The sequence below is a fragment of the Podarcis tiliguerta genome, assembly GCF_965153285.1.
Source record: "Podarcis tiliguerta genome assembly, chromosome: 14".
Lineage (NCBI taxonomy): Eukaryota > Metazoa > Chordata > Lepidosauria > Squamata > Lacertidae > Podarcis > Podarcis tiliguerta.
In genome coordinates, this window is record NC_139547.1 from 36,777,687 (window position 1) to 36,798,149 (window position 20,463).

A 20,463-nucleotide genomic window follows, 5' to 3' on the forward strand; every position below is an offset into this window, starting at 1 on the left:
TATTAGCCAGGGCATTTGGGTACCCCCTAGTTTTTTGTGTTTATTCTTGGTTTTTGGTGTGAGAAGATAAACAAGTGTAATTTTTTCTGCCATTTGCGAAGTTGGGTTGGGGGAATCAGATTGGGAGGGTTTGGAATAAGTAGGTTACTTTTGGGAGGGTGATCATTTTGATCATAGCTATTTTTTCTGAGAAGCTGAAGTTGGTGTTGTTCCATTTTCTCAAGTCTTTGTTGATTTGTCACCACAGGGGGTTGTAATTGTGGAGGTATGGTTTGTTGAGGTGTCTGGTTATTTTGTACCCCATGGTATCTGAACTTGGTGCTGCAGAGTTTTACCTTAGTGATGTTGGTGAATTCTTTTTTCGATATTTGAGGGAGTGTGTGTTGAAACACATAGCCTCAAATACCTGACACCATTGCAAATGTGTCGGGTTCTTTGTTTAGGGTAGCTACTGTGTTTATGGGGTCTGGCGTGACCATCAGGCCACCTGCAAAAAGCCCTAAGTTATAGGTTCTGCCTTTTGTTTCCACTCCCTTGATGTCTGTTGCTGCTCAGATTCAGATTGCTAGGGGTTTCAGAGGAAGGGAGACAGTGGACATCCTTGTTTTGTGCCTCTTCGGATAGTTATGGTATTAGAGTCCACACTGTTAGTCCTGCATTATGCTGAGGCTAGGGAGTAGATTTGTTTGAGGGTTTGTAAGAACTTGGGACCAAATTTCATGTTGGTTAGTACTGCTAGTAGGCATTTCCATTCTAAGCAATCAAAGGCTTTGAGAATGTGTAGGCACATAATTGTCAGTGGAAGTTTTGTTGTTTTGCAGTGTTTGATTATATTCAGTAGTTTCCTAATAGGTTCTGTTATATTGCGACCAGGGACGAAGCCAATCTGGTCTGGGGCTATTAATTTATGTAGAATTTTTTTTAGGTGGTTAGCCAAGATTGATGTGAATATCTTGTAGTCTTGGTTTATTAATGAGATCAGGCAGCATGATTTTACTTTGAGGCTGTCTTTGAGTGGTTTTTTGGATAAATACCATTTTAGAGGAGGTCCAGGTTTCAGGAATGGGGCCCTCTTTTATGATGTCATTAAATAGACGGGTCATGTAGGGCATCAGGGGTTCTTTGAATTTCTTGTAGAATTCTGCTGTAAAGCCGTCTGGCCCTTGGGCTTTGTGTGGTTTCAGTTTTTTGGGGACTGTATCTATTTCCTCTGGGGTGATAGGGCTGTCAATGAATTTCTGTTCCTCATCAGTTAAGGTTGGCATGGTCAGCCCTGTTAGGAATTTTCTGATTTCCTCTTCAGGTGGGTTAGGTTGGAATAAAATTCCGCAAATTCTGAGGTTATTTCTTTGTTATGTTGCCGTCTTTTTTAGTGATGCAGTGAATTCTTATTTTGGTTGATTTTGCATTGCTTTGTAACAATTTGTTGGGTCTCTGGACCGTAATAAAGATTGATGATGATGATTGTTTTCCTTATGCCTGTTTGCTGATAGTCTGAAGCTTTTCCCTCTAGACTTGTAAAAGTGTTGTTTTGAATATAGAATATTGATCATTGTTTTGTTGATTTCTAGTGAGTTGAGTTCCCTCCTTTTTTGTTCTATAGGTTTAAGGAGTCTTTGGCTCCTGTTTGTTTGTAGCATGATGAGAGGGTTGTGATGTCTTGTTCTGTTTTGCTAATTTTTGACCGCTTTCATAGTGTTCCAAAGGAGAGGGGTTGTTCTATTGTCTACATCATTTGCTTTGAAATAGTTTTGGAAAGTTTTTGTGAGACTCTCTCAGTTTAGTTTATTTGTGGTTAGGATGGGACTGAAGGGACCATGATGGGGTGGTTTGTGTTTCTGAAGAACCATGATAGGGTGATTTGGGTTTCTGGCTGCCAGCGGCACCCCTCTGACGGCAGGGGAGGGTCCTCACAGTGCCTGTCTTCTCCTAGTATGATAACCTTTGTACAGCTCTCCGTTGGGCCTCTGCCTGCTTCCCTTGTGCCAGTTACCAGAGAGGTTCGATCAGGGCCTTTGCTGCTTTATTTTCTGTATTTTAACAGCTGTAGGCAAAGCAGCTATCATTGGTAGCAGCTGTGGGAAACTTCTCCACCTGAGATGCTAGAGAGCTTCTGGTAGTTAAACTGTTGTAGACTAGCTAGAACACCAGCTCCTTATATTTGTGCAGCGTGTACTGTGCTAAGAGGTTTCAATTTTTAATGGAGCTTTTTTGAGTCTTTTCTCATAAAAATATTTATTGCCTTTTTTACGCATGTTCTTCTTTCTCAAACTGTTTTTTTGTGTGTGTCCATTGAATGTTCACTTAACTCTGCACCCTCATTTTGACCTCTTTTCATGCTAGCAAAAAGATAGGTGATATACTGCTTGCATCCTCATCTTACAGCTACTGACAAGGGTTTACATTACCTGTGTGAGTACACACACCAGTAATATTTATTCATCTAGGCAGTACACCTAGGCAGTACACACTTAATAAAGGACAAGAAAAACATGCTGTTCATGCTGACAATCTTCACTCCAAGAAGGAAACACAGTTGCTTAAATTAATGGAAACATGGTTTTTATCCTTCGGAGGAAAATGTTGACAAGAAGTGGAAATCTTGTAGCAAAAGTGTTAATTTTGGATCCTTATTTGATGGCTATGGGTCCTTTTCTCTTTCTTACTCCCCTGTCCTAGGAGAAGCATGGCAGCTGGAAGATGATTGTGCTGAGTCTGCGAGGGATCCTGCCCTTCAGCCAAGGCTGTGCACTGCCATGGACGAGGCGCCTTTCAGATCCTTGAGAACTCGGTCCTTCTACATGAGGAAGAGCCTTTCAGTGGACAACCACTTAAGTGCCCTCAGCTATTCTATCCACCCCACAGAAACCAAGACAGAGCGGGTCAAAACAAAACTTCGAAGGCAATTTGTGAGTACCAAATGGCTTATTTCCCACATTTATTGAAAGGCTTGCAGTCCATGCATTTTCAAAATTTGCACCACTGTTAGTTATTCCTGCAAACAGCTTGCATACTCTACTGAAACTGATGGTGCAGTATATCAGAAACAGGTCTGTGCAGAGTTTGAGGCCTGGGGTGGGAGTTTTGTTAGAATAAAGTTATAAACTCTAAGCTTAGCCCTCTGAGGCGCAGGATGAGTGTACCTGACTGCCCCCCCCATTGGCCCGTTCAGAAGTATTGAATCTTACTTATTGATCTGATATTCAGTATCTTCATGTAGCTCCCTACCATCTACATTGTTAAAGCGTATAACTTTGGCATCTGAAATATGCTCCGCTTGAGTTGGGTAAATGTGTGCACATATTGTACATCTAACTTTCCTTTAAGCTTTGAAATCTGCTGTTGAAACCCTGCATTTGTCACAAGAAAATAAGAAGACTTTTCCATTTGTTGTCACCAATTTTAATCCTTCCCAAAATTTGACTGAAAAATTTTGAACCAGAAATCTTGCAGCAGTAGAATAACAGTTCACATCAGTACATAAGTGGTAAAGAGACTTCAAAGCACAAGTATATCTATGAGAGATAAATATCCAGGTTGACTTGAACAGAACCGTATATGGGGGAAACCTAGAATAGAAATGGGTGCTTTTAAGCCAAAATTGCAGGAGCAATCCAGTTACTGGAGGAAGAGTGAAAGAGATGCATGGGAAGAGTTGTGGTTTGCAACTCAAAGTTCAGTATCAGTAATGTATCTGGTTTTAGGAAGGGATGAGTTTGAAATTGTAGCCCCACAGTCTGTGTGTTGAAGGGTAATGAATAATGAACAGCAATAAGCTTCTTGTTTCCCAATCTGTAGCAGAATTTATGTCACATAAATTTAGGAGAACAGATGAAAAAGCCAAGCACAAGAGAGGTGCCATGTCAAAAGAACTTGCTTCTAGTATCTAAAAACTATAGACTCAAGGTCACCAGAAGAAAGAAAGCAATTCAAAAACACTGAAGGATTGTAGGTGGTGCACATTTTAGAATTTTGATTCCCTAACATTGTAGATTGTCTTACATAAACAAAATGCTTAAAGGATTTTCACTTACTTGAAAGGGAAAAATATTTCATAAGACGTTTTTTTTTCAGTTTGTCAGTTTAATTCCAAAGAGCCCATTCCATGTTGCTTTCCAGGACTTCACTTCTCTAGATGTGAGTAAGGGAAGGTTCACCTGTCTCCTTTAAAAGTAGTCCTTATTCCCTAAGATAAACAGGCTAATAATTTAAGCGGGCTACCTCCAGCAAGTAGGGGTTGTAAAGACCAAAATAGGCTTGCTCATAGCAGCAAAACTACTGATTTACGGGGTTACTTTGGAAGAAAGCTGTAAACATTTTTTCAAATGTATTATTTTGGGTCTAATAGGAGATAGCACTGGAGCAGAAATAACAGATGGAACACAGTTTGTAAAGTAGGATGTTATTAAAATTTAATGGGCTCATTTACCACTTTCTGAGAGACACCTGATCTGAACAGTGATATGCTCATTTCCTTACCTCATTACCAGTTTCAGGATTGTAATGAAGGGATCAAGTGTAATGAAGGGATCCACTGACAGACAATGCTTCCATAGATAGACATTCCATTTTGTATGCAAGTACATGAAAATAATCAGAAACAATGAGAGGAAACCAGGAGCAGTTGTTACAAACCTGTGTCGTTAGAGGGCAAGGAGAAAGGCAGTAGTGACAAAACTATTTGCCTGTTTTTCCACAATGCGTTGCCGGGGTCTTTACCCCCATTCTATTTGATATTAGATATTGTTTTTCTGCCTGGTACATAACTCTGCTGCTGTTTAAATTTTCATTTTGCTTGGGTCTGACTGCTCTTTTTTTGGGTACTTTGGTGGGTCTCTAAAAATCTTGGTTTCATTTTTCCGCAATGACAATGCTAGTCATGGATTATTCTGATATAAAATATAGAACTCTGCTGTGACAATTCGATGGATTCTGATTTAAGACCCTGGTTCTTCAAATTGCAAGTGAAAAAAACCACAGTTGAATGAAAGCAGCCATATTTGATACCATCATTTGTGGTGAGAAGCAGAAAGCATCAAAAGGATTTCTGATGATTAGAGTGAGTCAGTTTTGCTTTGGGGTAAGAAACCGACTGCCAGTTTCTTTTGTTGTTTTATCCTACACTAGAGGTTGGGAAGGCATTTTCATTTTGCTTAGATTTTCTGGTGGCTTTTTTCCTTTTCCCACTTAAAATATGTGGTCTAGTTTGCTTGAGTGAGTTATCTGGATGTATTTGTACACCTGCAGTGCACTTGTTCTTTGTGCCTCTGGCATGCTGTGGTTTAGACAGTGTAGATTAGTTTATGGGAAATTGTGGTGAAGGTGGATAAATGCTTCACTTTTGCAAACAAAACCTTTGACCACATGGTCTCATTGTACTTTCTTGTCCTGTGGTTCTAAGATGTTATATCTCTGGCTTTGTAGATAGCTCAGAGTTTTAAGAAATGAAAAGATGAGGCTAAACCTGAAAAGGCTAAACCTGAGATCATTTAAGCCTTTTTCAGCTTTCAAAACACCTTACCAAAAAAATAAATTGAAAGCATAGTCTGTAGTGACGGCAATAATGGCTTTGTAATATTGCTACAGGGGCAAACAAAAGGATGCAGCCCAGGTATGCAGATGGTAAACTGCATTGGCGTGCTTTAGTGGTACCTGGGATACAGGCACATTTCTCTTTACAGTTTCTATGATTTGTTCAAGTCCCCACCATCTTGGCTTACAACAAATAGAAAGAGCTCCTGAGTGTGCTACTCGGAAAACTGGCAGAGAGATCCCTTTAGGAATTTCAATTCTAAGCTTCCAGAAAGCAGTACAGATACTGATCTCCCTCTACCCACTTTCCTGCATATTTCCTTCTGAAGAAAGGAAGGTTTTCCTCCTTCCACTGTCTCTCAGGCTTACAGAGATATTTGTTAATACTGATAGTCCTTCTGACTGTCCTTCTGACAGTGGCACCCTGTAATCTTGATTGGTAAGTAGATAGATGGTCCTTCCGTATTCATGATTCTATTATTATGCTCTTATTGCCACGGCATGCCTAGAGGGCACATCACGTTAAACTAGAAATACTACTACTACTACTAATTTATTTTATTTTATTTCTCACAATGAGAGCATCCTGACTCCAGAGATAAACTCTAGTGCCACCTAGTGACTGAACTATTTAATGACACTATCAGCATGCTTCAGGCTTCTGATAATCTTGGTGTTTTTTTCTAGAACCCTAATGGTTAATTGATACCTATTTTGTAAAGCTACAAGATTCATGTGCCTCATGATGCAGCAGGTTTAGGGCACCTGCGCAGATACGGCGCTTCAGGTTGTGGGCTTTTCATGTTGCGAATAGGCCTCCGGAATGGATCCCGTTCGTGACCACAGGTACCACTGTACCACTGAAGAAAAAGCGTGCTTTGGAGCACACAGAGCAAACACAACCTTTTTTTTTTTCTGCACCCTTGAGATTTCCTCTTCCTCTCAGTTCTTGAAATCAGTCTGAGTCTTGGAGTACCTTTTAACATAAAATACCAGAGTAGGCTAATCAATCTATTTAAGAGTGTATAGAGTTGTCAGGCAATCACCTGTTTGAACACTTGGGTCAGGAATCTATTTAATAATTAGTTTATTTACTTATTAATAGTTGCTCCATAATTCTCTAGGTTGCTCACAAAGCGAGAAAAAGGGATGTTGCAACTGGCTTATAGTTGTTTACATGTTCTGGGGACAGGCCTAGGTTTCTTCAAGTGTGGTCTGATTACTGCTTCACTTTAAAGAGGCTGTTACCACCTGCTCTACCAAGAAGGAATTAAAAACCTATTGGTGTTTTCTTTTCTTTGTCCCTGAGATGAACCTATTCAACTAATTCAACTTTTCCACCAAGAAGGGCAGGTGGGCAGGAAAAACCCTCAAAGCAGATTACAAAAAAAGTAACACTTGTAGAAGTATACCTGATTTTTCTATTATGGTATCATTTCTCTAACATTGGGTATCTTTCCCCAATTTCTTTCCAAACATTTCTGTTTTATTTTTGTGTGAATATAGCTGTCTCTTTAGTATCTGGGATTCATTTGGCTTTGTCTGTTACTTCTGTGAGGAATGTTTGAGAGTGTAAGAAAGTAGCAAAGAAGTTTAACAAGAGTTAGACGGACAAGCTTCCCACACAGTGTGCAATTGATATTAGACATGGGAACAAATTATTTCAAGCTACTTTTAAGGGAAATTGTGACGGCAGATAGCAGTCATGAACTCCAATGTATGTCCCCATAGACTTATAACACTGTAGTGAGTTGCATATTAATGTCATTCTTTCTACAGTTAAAATAAAATGGAATTATTTTATTAAACTAACACAAGCAAGGATATACATACAGCTTAGCAACATTAGACTCTTGATAAATTTGAGCTACCCACAGGCTCTTATTAGAAATTTCAAAATCCTTGATTTTATTTTAACTTCCTAGGTACCTCCCCCCCCATAAATATGTATTGTTTTTACTAAAGTATACTAATCGAACCACAGAGTAATTTGGGAGCTTCTAATGATACTGAGCTTTTAAAATTATTATTTTATTTAAAGACAACATCTCTTCTGTCTCACAGCTTAAGGATTCACACCAGAAGTTTCTTAGACTACAGTACCCACCTACTGAACTGGAAAAAGAAAAAAAAACCAGATCAGCAGGGCCAGGCTAGCCCCCAGGAATAGTTACAACATGCACCTGATGATGTGGCCTATAGCCCACAAAAGCTAATGCCATAATAAATCTTGTTGGCCTTTAAGATACTACAAAATTCTTTTTTTGTTGTTACAAAAGATCAATACTACTATCCCTCTGGAAATTACCTTCAGTGAAAACATCTTCACATGTGCAAATGCAGCTTGAAAGTGTTTCAGTTTGACCCTGGTGTGGGGTAGAGAACTAGTATAGACAGTGTCTGTAGTTGACTAGATTGAAATGAATTTCTTCCAATTCGGTTTGAAAATGTAGGAAGTAGCATTGGCAATTATATTTGAACTGTTAAGACATTTATCAAGAATGACAGAAAGAGGAACAAAAGACATTCAGCTGTGGTCTCTCACTATGTGCAAAGCACCCAACAGGTTACAGTGATTCTAGGTATTGCCATGGTGGATAATTCTGCATTATCTTTCTAAGCTTCCAGCAATAGGACTGGCTTGTGTGACAGTCCTTTTTCAGCATGTGTGCTTTTGTCATTGTCAACTCCACAGTCCTTTAGGCTGATAAAGCTTCAATGCCTTTGAAATATCCAGGTTTAACTGGCTTATAGGATAAACAAACAGCTTGATACCAGTGATCAAACTGAGATTGGACTATTTTTAGCAGCATCTTTGTCTAGTCTCCCAGGTGTAATATAGAATGTTCCTGGTCCTAATGCAAAAGGGATTTGAAGGAGGCAGAGTTGGTGTTTCAAGTTTTTCCATGAGTCTTTTAAATGAACTATAATTTCTGAAAGTTGCTTATTGACACCACAGCAGCCAATTTTCTCAGAGGCTGTGCCTTGGGATGATTTATGTGGCCCTAGGAGAGCACCCCCAACTTGCTTAGGAGCAGTGCCATTGTAAATCTCTTTGCCACGTTATCATGGGACAAGAAGAATTGTGACAAAGGGCCTTAAATAGAGTAGAACCCTTTATTCAGTTTGAAATTGTATTTAGATTACTAATATTGTAAGTTAGGTGCAATCTGTAACTTAAATGCTGTATATGATACTGTATGGAATGTTAATGAGTCCTGTAGAGATGTCATGGAGATGATGGTCAGATCCTGAGGAGAAATGGGAAGAGTTCAGGGAATTGGAGCTGGATGACACTGTGGAGGGTCCTAGTGGGATTGGGGAGGTGAAATTGGGATTTCCAAATAGTGTCTGAGCCCAGAGGGGAGGCCAATAATCCAGGGAATGAGAACTTGATCCAGGGGAGGGGCCATATGGGTTGGTAGAAGAATGTTCTGCTCCTTTGATATTGGACACCCCTAGTTAGATATCTCCTGCTGTAGAGTCACCCCTGGCACTGCTTCTGTTAGTGAAGTGTAAATCAGATGCTGAGTTAGGGCCAAAACTGCCTCCATTTGCCAGCTCCAGCAGGAACATACCTCACAGACGTAACCTGCTTGAAGGAATGTGCAGGGGCATGGGTGTAGCCAGGATTTTTGTTAGGGAGGGCAGAACCTGAGTTAGCTATGTATTTTTATTGATTTGGGGGGCAGCTGGCTTTCCCCGCCCCCCTTGGCTATGCCCATGTCATTTGTTGGATCAATATATTTATTTGTACTTGGCCAGTTGTCTATACCTCTTAGGTACCTGCTGCACCTTGTAACTTGTGCCTTGCCTATGTGCTGACCTGATTTGTTCACTAAAGCCTTTATCAGAATTACAGCTGCTGGCAGTGAAGACATGACAGTTTATATGATTTCTTTTCTATTTTATAATTCATCCAGTAGTAATTTATATATGTAGGAAAGCAAAGGAGGCAAGTGAGAACTGCTTTAGAGACTGTCTCGCTCTTTTTCTCCCATCTCTCCCAGGCCACCTGACATCTTGCTCTGTGATAAGGTTCCTGATGAGGTATCTTTGAATGTGATTGTATTAATGTGTTTTGAACTTGCTTGTAAGCCACATTGGACAGATCTGTTTCCTTTAAAGTTGGAATGAAAATAGTAAACAAATGAATAGCCTATAGTTGTGGAACACACTCCCGTTTGTAGCCTTACCAAAATTCAAACCGCAATATTTCCTTGAAATAGTATAATGGACTTTTTGCACATTACAATAAACCATGATTTATGGCTTACCATTAATGAACAGTATTACTGTGACAGAACTTTAATTAAAGCCTAAACCCAGATACACTGCTATCACTAGTGAGGGGGAAAGGGGAAATGGATATAAGGGAAATGGATATAAGGGTGGGGGTGGTAGCCATTTTGTTGCTCACAGTTCATTGTTTTGTTTAAGAACCTCAGAAAGGCTTCCTTGCTTGAGTGGTACAGTTTTTACAGAAAGATAACATTTAAGGCAGTGGTTTTCAAACAGTGTGCTGTGGCACCCTAGGGTGCCTTGAATCATGGCCAGGGGTACCACGGGCAATACTGGCCTCCTCTTCTATCCTTCCCTCCATCCTCTGATACCCTCTCAGTCTCTGCCTCCCAGAGACTTGTACAGCTGTTTTTTACAGCAGCCCTGGCAACAAGCTCTCCAGGTGAATGGTGCCTCAGGGGCTGACTAGGGGGTGCTACTCTGGCCCCTGTGGGGCAGTGGGAGGAGGCACCTCTCTTTGTGGTGGTGGTGGGGAGCTCAGAGACGAGGAGCCCAGAGGACTCCCAAGAAGAGGGGAGAAGAGAGGAGGCTGAGGGAACACTCCACAAGGAAGGGTCTTTGAAAAATGGTGAGAGGCTGCCAGTTCTGCAGGCAAGGAGTGACATAACTGGGCTCCTGAGCCCCACAGGGGTGCCTTGGTAGTTGGCCAAGGGAGCCCTGGACCCAAAAATATTGAAAACCTTTGATTGCTTAAACAGTATAAGCAGTATTCTTTAAACAGTATAGGCATGTGAGGGGTGGGGAAGGGACAGAATGTGCTTCTTGTCACAAGTGATTTCATACCCCATACATGTCTGTGTCCCTCGTGCACATCTGCTCTATGTAGAACATAAAATAAAAATAGAATTAAAAATGGTATCTGAGATGGAATCCTATTTTTCCAACTATCAATATTGCTGGGAAAATGTGGTTTATCTCAGCAACACAAATGCTTCCTTTGGGGAAGAAGTTGAGTTCCCTAGCAACAAAAATGTACTGTATGCATATATTGTGCAAAACATGCCAGGCATCTGGAAAAACACCCTTTAAGAGTCTGATTGATAACTTGACTTCTGCTATTAATTGAAGTAGGAAAAGTTAAAGCTATCATAACTAAAAAATTATCCAGTTGTCAAATGATGATTGAAGATATAAATTTAGTCATTTAGGTCTGACTGTGAGACAAGCTGTGGTTTGCAACTATATTAAGTCAGAGAAGCAACATCATCATCATAATGGAACAAGAATGCTGTTTGACAACATATATTTTTAGTATTTTAAAAAATAATGTTTACAAGATTATATCCTGGTGTGTATAGTTGTACTAAAAGTATTTACTAAAATGGATGTTTCTTGATTCTTCTGAAGTAGTAAGAAATGGGTAGGGCAGTGCAGTGAGTCTACTGCATTGGTGGCCAGCTTTCACGAGCACATCATCAGAGTATGTATGTATATTTGTTTGTGTAGTCAAAGCCACTATAAAACAAACATCAGGATATGTACTTGTGATTTCATGGCCTCCCTGCAGAGATGGGGATGGGGGGGGTGGAATGACCACGCAAGACAGAGAATGTAGCAACTCAAACATACATTCCCCCACTGTCTAAGGCAACAAAACTGATCCCATTAATCATAGTGGCTGTGACAATATTTACTCTTTTCTCAGTAAGAAGTTGCAGTGGAACTTGGAGCAGAGCAAGCATACAGGACAATGTGGCCAGCCTCTGATCCAGTAAGGCAAAAGAATAGCAACAGCAATGGTTGGATTGGAATGTCTGGCATTCACCAGTGGAGGGCTTAACTGCAAGAGGGGGTTTATGACTGAAAACATTCCCCTTTTCTACACAGCTCACCCTTAAACATGCATCTCCTGTGTGGGACCTGTATATTGTGCATTGACATTACCTCAACAGTTAGTGTAGTGGAGTAAAAGTTCCTGGTGTGTGTGTGGAATCCTAAGGCACAGTATCTGTAAGAATTCTGTGAAGACAAGGGTTGGCAATCCCCCATTCCCCAACTTACCAGGAGTGGCCTTTGAAGATTGATGTGGTGGTGTCTTGGGCCTCCTGTACAGTGGGAAAGCACTTTGAGGCTGCAGGGGAAGACAATACTGTAAGATCCTGGGAGCCAGCTAGCATCCACACTGGACTCCTAGCAGACAGGACTTCAGGGCAGACTCCCTTTGCCTAGTCCACCTTCATTGGGACGTCCCCATATGTCCTCTATTCCTTACCTTCCTGTCTTGGTTTTTTCATGAACAGGATTTTTGTGGTTACCAGCATAGCAGTGGACAGCTATCAGTCACTGGTTTCAGGCCAGGAAGCAATTTAACCCACAGGTAGATTTGCTTTGCTCCTGTGGGTTTCCCCCTACCCCATAGCTATTGTCACAACTTTGTAATGGCAGTAGGGAAGGACAGGGAAGGGGCACTCCACCCCATGTCATCAGGAGATCTCCTTAAGAGGTGTTAGAAGGTGGCACTTCCTGTCCAGAAACCCAGCTTGTGGGTTGATGGACCATAGTACTCCCCTACCAGTGGCTGACTGGGGTCCAGTGGAAGAGGCTCCCACTGTGGGGGACCCAAACATCAGTTGGCCCTGTCTATTGACTGACAGATTATCAACCAGCAAGTTGGCTGGATCTTCAGTGACTATGCCAAACCTATTCTTCTGTCATCACTAAAGTTGTGGCCTAATTTTTATCTAGCATCTAACTCCTTGTCATTGTTTTTTGTCTGTTTCCCCTCCCACGGCTTTGCTGTGCCTGGATCTGCAACCTACTCTTCATATATGTATTCTGAAGCCAGCTTATTGGTGCAAAGTATCCTTTCTCCATCTTTCCCACCACCAAGGAGCCCCCTTGTTGCTTTCTAAGTGTAAACAACATAAAGCCAAAGAAGGATGTCAACATCCTGTATCTTATCTGCGTTACGGGTTTCCTGTGCACAGTTGATTTGAATCTTAGGCTCTTTCACTATGGGGTGGATTGAGTGGATGGGTGTTCTCTGTGTTTTGGCTCTCAGGTAGGTGTTTTAACTTCATCCCACTTCTTCTTCTTGGTAGTCTCTGTGACTAAGGATAGGGACAAAGCCTCATTCCTCTTCCATGCTTTCCCTGATGCTGACTGTTTTTAATTCTTCTGCTAGTGGAGGTGCACTCATGGCGAGGATATATCAGGATATCATTCCATCAGAAAACCACTGGGGATGTCCCAACATAGACTGCCCAATTGGTGACCTACCTATCTTCATGATGCATTGTGACATCCTAAAGGGTTCTAGCCAGTGTTGCTGGAGCATGAAATTCAAGAGTTCAGGGAACTGTCCAGGTCATTGCTGATATGTATTGGGGACAATCAAGGGGTTCTGCTGAAAGAATCAAGCACATCTGTCATATGTTTTAAGTTTATTGTACTAATCAAGGCTTGCTTCAATTCTATCAGAAAGCTTAGATTTTTAGAACACTCAATTTTCTTAGACTCTGTTCACCATGACAGAAGTGAGAAGTTAAGCAAAAGTTTATTATGTTTCCCATTATAGGGAAACATATTATAGGGAAACAGAAATATAACAATTTCTAGAGCCAGGAAGATGTAGAAAGAGTTTATTTTTGCCCATCTAGCTGATGTAATTAAGAAGGGACAGCTTTGTTTATGGTTAAAAAGCACTTAACAAATGAGACCTGTCTCAGCTGTCTTAATTGTCTGGTGCTTGTAACTCATATTAGCAACATTAAAATGCTTCAACTCTGCATTTAGCTCTTAATCTGTCTACTTGCTGCAATGCCTCCTGTATTGCAGAACTATTTTCTTCCTTGGGATTGTTCTTGTTTTCTTGTTCTTGCCCTTTCTGCATCTTTTGTGGCAGAGGCATAAATGCGGACTTGACAGGAGGGGAATTGGTGGAAGAGTACTTGGAGAGTTAGGCTGCAGTTGGCATGCTAGTCTGTGACAGCCGAAAGAAAGAGAGAGTATTCAAATGTCAGGCAGACTATGTGTGACAAGGACATGAAGATAAGAGGAAAGGAGACAGTCTGGCTGAGACTGCAGTTGAGAGAGAATTACCAAAGAGGTTGTGTTGGTCTTAGAAATGTCCGTCTGTTTCCCAGATCAAAGAAGGACTGACAGTCCATGTAATGTTTGCTGGTGTGAATGACAAAGACAAATATCAAGAATAGTGGGCCAATTTATAACTCCCTAGGGGAGTAAGGGGGCACACTGGTTTGAGCTGTACTTTGAATCACTGTGATATTTCACAGCAAGCTGAGAACAGACTAAAAGAAGGATTTATTTTACTTTCAGAACATGCTCATAGGTTTTCCTTCCATTAGATAGTTGTCTGTGAACAGCATGCTTGAATTATGCTGTGTGTTACCTCTGTTGGGTTTGAGCCTTAAAAACACCGTTTCACTGACCTATGGCTGTCTTTGCTAACATTCTGCAACAGTTTGGAACAGACTTGTGTTTAATGCAGAGGGAATTTTGTTTGTTTGGTTTTTGAGCAGGGGAGTCATATGTATGTTGTAGCATAGTGAGGTATTCATATTAATCAATCAAGTACTACAGCCAATAGACCAAAAAGAAATAAGTGTACTAAGAATCTTGGAGCAAAACAAATGTTAATGTACAAGATAACAACCATCATTTAAAACTCGAATAATCTTGATTTAGCTCCTGATAACGGGATTTCCAGTTTCAGGTGGCAAGCTGATCTCTTGCTGTCACCGCTACTGATAGAAATTTAGCCACTGCAGTGATTCCTTTGGGTTTTTAACTTGCTTTAGATATTTAACTTAAAATTGAACTGACCTTCCTGGTAGTTTGTCAGCAAAGGGCCAATCATATGCTGCCAGATTCCCACATAGAGATTACAAAACAGAAGGGGATGTTATGGATTCTACCTCTTGATTATTACAGGGGCATAACCTTAAGGAAAGCGGCCTGGGCAGCATACTTGCATCAAAGCTGAGGTATTCATATGAAACACAAGATGTAAAACAACAATTGATATACTTGTGTTGAGGTGGCATGACCTTACTATTTGAGGCCACGTTTATGAAAAGGTAAAGCAATTTAAAGTGATACCCTCCTTTTAGTAGCTCAAGATCAGGTCAGACATCTGTGTGTTAAAAATGCAACTTAGTGGAAATAACTTCTTTGTCTTTTTTTTGAGGGGAATTATGAGTGTTACATCCTCAAAATGTCACTTACATGAGTGCATATGAAGCCTACTCCACCTCTTAAGGGTATCTTTTAGATGATGATGAAGAAGAGTTTGGATTTTATATCCCACCTTTCACTCTCCTTCAGGAGTCTCAAAGCGGCTAACATTCTCCTTTCCCTTCCTCCCCCACAACAAACACTCTGTGAGGTGAGTGGGGCTGAGAGACTTCAAAGAAGTGTGACTGGCCCAAGGTCACCCAGCAGCTGCATGTGGAGGAGCGGAGACGCGAACCTGGTTCCCCAGATTACGAGACTACCGCTCTTAACCACTACACCACACTGGCTCTCAATGACTATTCTTGAACTTCTGATTTCACCCTTTTGGGATTTGGGAAACAGCCTGCAGTTTAGAGGGTGCCCCTGTTTTCCTCCTGGCAGTTGGCATTGTGGTCACAGCTCATTGTGTTCTGTGTACCAGAAATTAGTTTCTAGACAATATGTGTAGAAGAAAACTGAGGGGGAATATGCTCCTGATCTCACATGGCTAGAGAATGTACTTCATGGACTGGGCAAAATGTTCATGTATTCTTTGGTTTTTGACCAGATTGGTCAGCACTAAAAATAAGAACAATTCATCCTGTATTCTTCTGAGGCAATTTTCTAGTGCCTTATGGTACCTTAAATCAATTATTGTGTTATTCTTACAACAACAACAACAACAACAACAATAATAATAAGAATAATAATAAAATAATTTTTTTTATTTATATCCCCGCCCTCCCCAGCCGAAGCCGGGCTCAGGGCGGCTAACAACAATAAAACAGTGCAAAAGTACAGCACAAACAACACTCTAAAATCATTCAATTATAAAATTAATTAATTCAAGCCACTGGCAACCATTGGGCCAGAGCTCTGTGAAGATTGCCGAGGGAGGGAGTCAGGCTGTGCCCTGGCAAAAGGCCTGGTGGAACAGTTCTGTCTTGCAGGCCCTGCGGAAAAATGTCAAGTCCCGCAGGGCCCTGGTCTCTTGTGCCAGAGTGTTCCATCAGATCGGAGCCACGGCCGAAAAAGCCCTGGCTCTAGTTGAGGCCAGCCTAACTTCTCTGTGGCCTGAGCAAGGGCAGTGGGTAAGATCTGTATTAATTTACCCATTTTTCATATGGGAGCTTAAGGCTGAGAGACAAAAACTGGCTTAATCTAAAGCTATCTACTAAATCAGTGGTTTCCAAACTTTTTTCAAAGAGGGCCAGATTTGATGAAGTGAAGGGCTATGAGGGCCGACCAAAGGGCCAACCAAAGTTGTTGACCTTTCTTTAGGATTGAAGCTGTTGACCTTTCTTTAGGATTTTAGCCCAAAGTTGTTGAGCTTCTTTTAGTAAACTGCCACAGGGGCAGGATTAAACCAACTGGCAGGCCAGATTAGGCCCCCGAAATAGATTTTGGACATGCCTGTACTAAGTTAATGGAAAGATAGGATTTAAACAAGGAACTTCTAGGTTTGTACCTGAGAATCTTAGCTACTGTAGTACATTGGCTCTGTGCCAGCCCCCAGCCCCCAGCCCCCAGCCCCCAGCCCCCAGCCCCTGGCTCTACTCACATGCATCTCTTCATCTGCATACCTTTCTGGGGGGAAATGGATCTGCTCAGTTATCCCAGATGTAAAAACACCCAGACTTTTCTGTAATTTGTTGTATGTGGGGATGGAGCTGCCTTTGCAAAGTGTTTGGCAGCTTAACTGGTACAGAATTTGACCACCAGGTTGTCAACTGACATGGATACCATAAACACATTACTCCAGTACTGAAAGTTTTAAGGTAGCTTCTGGTTTCTGAGCACAGTTCAGAGCATTTTTTAAAAACCACCACCACCACCTAGAAGCTTCTAGGGACTGGATATCTAAAGAACCACCTTCTATCACTTGAAACTGGCTGTTGGTGCAGATAATCTTCGTTGACCCATCTTTGTCAGAGATTAGACCAGAAATTAGAGGGCCTTTTTTCATGTCATGTCCAACTATGAAACATTCTCCTGAGGCATGTTCCATCAGGCACTTGACAACTTCCGTCTCCCTTGGGTACCTTTAATGCAATTTAAGGAGTTTTAATTTGAAGTTTATTTATTTTATTTTTATGGTTTTATTTTGAGTTGTTATTTTAGGGCTTGTGTGAAATAGATGCAATAAATGCATTGATTCCAGTGCTTCGTTTCAATTCCAGTGGTCAGGGTACATTTAGTAATAGTGCCAGTATTCCATGGAGGAATAAAACGAATGTTGATTTTCCGATTTTTAAAAAATTATGCTAAAAGGGTAAAACGGCACCACAGTTACACTTAAATTGCCTGCAGTTATTGAGGGGTAAAATGCTGCAATTTGAGAACAATTTGTGCTTGGTGGAGACTAGTATGAGGCAGTGCTGAAATGCATATAGAGAATGTATATTGTCCTGGTGAAAATAGAGGGGCTTACTGAAGTTGAAAGTGGTATTTTACCCCAGCTTTTATTTGTGCTTATAATTTTGAAGGCTTTTTGTTAGTGAAAAGTTTGCAAATAAAAATTAGATTAAAAAATTCATATGAGCAAATAGTTATATAGAATAATAGCCTCTTGATCCAAAATAGAAAGGGTATTAAGAATTTTATTTCTGGCAAACCTGTAATGTTTAGTGCTTCAGCTGCTCCTTTGTTTTCCAGCAAGTCTTAGTAACATTTGTCTAGTTCAACACATTGATAATGTCAGTGAAAAAGGCAGGTGGCCTTTTTAGGTTCCCCAGAAAGAAAACAAGCAAACACCATGCTGACAAATTAGAAACAAAATAGCTCTTAAAGTAACCTAAAAAAAAAGTGTATAAATCGAATTCTAGCTTCTTGATTGCTATCTTCTTATAGTATTACCACATTCTTCTGTTAAATAAGTTCCAAAGGAAATATTGCTAGCTTTGTGACAGATATGTTCATTTGTAAATGTACAGTGAACTTGGGGCTCCTTTGATTTAATGTTTTTATTTATATAAATGTTTAGATAATGTCTTTCAGCCCTAAAAAGGGGCCTAAAGGCAGTTCACAACAATTAAAACATCATAACAATTAAAACAAACAGCAGGCAGTATTGAAATATACTAGAAGCTTGGCAGAATAAAAATGTATTGGTCTGCCTGCCTAAAGGGACAATCTACCGTATTGGCTCGAATATAAGCTGCCCCTTTAAAGTTCAAGGGGGAAAAAGAAAAAAGACAATACCTGAATATAAGCCTCTCCTTTAAAATTCGGCAGGCACTCACACCCATTACGTTTTACCGTATGGTTGTTTCAGCAGAGATATCGTAAAAGCCAATTTTTGGAAGGTTGCGAATTTAAGCCGCACTTAAACTTTTCACAGTCAGAATTTGAAAAAAAAAGGTGAGGCTTATATTCAGGTCAATACGGTAATTTCCGTTGGAGGGAGTAGCATAATTGGGGCACCACAGTGAAAAAGTCCCTGCCCTGCATCCCCACAATATGCCCCTTCCTTGATGGTGAAACATAAAGTAGGTTCTCTGTACAGTGGTACCTCGGGTTACAGACACTTCAGGTTACGTGATTTCGGGTTGCGCACCGCGCCGAACCTGGAAGTACCAGAACGGGATACTTTCAGGTTTCGGCGCTCGCGCATGCGCAGAAATACCAAATTGTGACCCATGCGTGCGCAGACACGGCGCTGCAGGTTGTGAACGCTGTGGGTTGCGAACATGCCTCCCGCATGGATCATGTTCGCAACCCGAGGTTCCACTGTACATGAACACTGTTGATGGGTAAGTTCATATTGACTATATTTACCATACATATGTACTGTTTCCTAGTAGCAGTATGGTTAGAGATTGCATTCTTAGTGAGAAGCGATTGCCTGTTAACTATGCAAAATTGGTATGATAGGGTTTGGAAGGTTGTACTTGTAGATAAACGAACACAACATTGTAGTGTAGTCAGATGCAATATTACCAGAGATAAATTTTTAAAACTGGTCTCTCTTCATTTCTTTCATTAATTCTGTACCAGAAGAACCTATACTACCTTTTCACCTTTTTTTGGAGAGGTGTGTTATCCAGAAATTTACCTCACTATTCTGGATTTTCTTTATTTAGATATCATATCACTTACTCTCTCCAAGGTTTAAAGAAGGTTGTTAAAAAATTACACATAAGAACATGAGTTGCTGGTTCTACCTCTCCAGATTCACAAGGACACTTTTTTTGAAACCTCTCCTCCAGAACTGCTGATGGAAGGACATGTAAATGCTCCAGAGTAAAGGCTCTGTGATGTTTTTGATCAGAGAGCACGTAAAGATAGTTTGCTGATTTTTAGGCCTGAAGTGCTCTGTCAGTTAGCATGTTATTTGGGATTAAGCCTAGACTATTACTAGACCTTTCTAAGTGGTCCTGAACTTCTGAACATTATTTCCATGGCATGAGCAGATTCTGTGATGCATTATTCTTCTGTGACTTTGTGCCATGTATAAAGGTAGTTACAAAATATTTTGGTAAACAGATAATACATTTTGAATCAGCATCCATTAGTGATTGTGATGGGATGAAGAGCTGCTTGTGTGTAAATTGCAATCCCTCAGAGTTTGAACCGCTTCTCAAACCTCTGCCTGTGACGGAGCCCCTCCAGCATGGCTGCGTCAGTCGCTAGCAGAATCCGAAAGTGGCTGCTTTCGGAAACGTTTCCAACATAAAAGCTCCTTAACGGAAACACGTCTTCTGGACTCTCTGCGTGACAGTTTCCGCCGAGGAACGGGTGTTCCTATAGGGGGCCCTGAGACTTCCCCACTGTTTTCACTGGAAGCATCTCTGAGCCATTCCTCCGACTCCCCTTCCCTTGACGTTCCTGTTCGCCCCCTACTGGTTCCCTCTTCAGGTGTCAAGTCTCTCTCTACCTCAGAGAGCCTTGGCACCTCCTGTCCTGCCGATGGCAGTTCCCTGACATCCACCTCCCCTCCAGGGCCCCCTTCACCCCCTCCCGTCTCCTCCCCTACGGGTTGTGAGGAGGTAAAACCCCGGAAAGAACCTTCCTCATCGTCTGTAGTTTCGAACACCTTTCTCCACTCGTTGTGGTTCCTAGTCTCTCGGTACTCCTCGTCATCTGAGTCCGTTCCTTCTTCCAACTCCGACTCCGCGAATCCTTCCAGTTCCTCTTCCTCGTCTGTGGTGCCGAAATACTCCCTTCTAAACCTTGCTACCGGCTGTGGTTTCCGCGGGAATCTTTGGTGGAACGTTTCTGTTAAAACCTCGTCATTGACCTCCTCTGCAGTCACCCAGGTGTTTTCTGACTCCGGTTCCCCTTCCCACGCCACTAAATACTCCACCTGATTGCCCTTCCACCTGGAATCGAGGATTTCCGCTACATGGTTACTGCTTTCCCTCTCCTCCAAGACCGGTCCCCTGGTGTGCTCCTCTTCACCTCCCCCCTTGTACGGTGACAGTAATGACCTGTGGAACACTGGATGCAATTTCA

The 20,463-nt window shown here is 41.3% G+C and overlaps 1 protein-coding gene across 6 annotated transcripts in view; it reads left to right on the plus strand.

Moving 5' to 3' along the window:
* LOC310663962 (ankyrin repeat and fibronectin type-III domain-containing protein 1-like) overlaps nucleotides 1-20,463 on the plus strand; it is a 328,708-nt gene that overhangs the window by 67,889 nt on the left and 240,356 nt on the right. For all 6 annotated transcript variants that reach the window (XM_083412404.1, XM_083412403.1, XM_083412405.1 and 3 more), the window contains one exon: nucleotides 2,680-2,909. In XM_083412404.1, coding sequence (XP_083268530.1) covers nucleotides 2,680-2,909 — 230 coding nt within the window. The remainder of the gene's footprint in view (nucleotides 1-2,679; nucleotides 2,910-20,463) is intronic.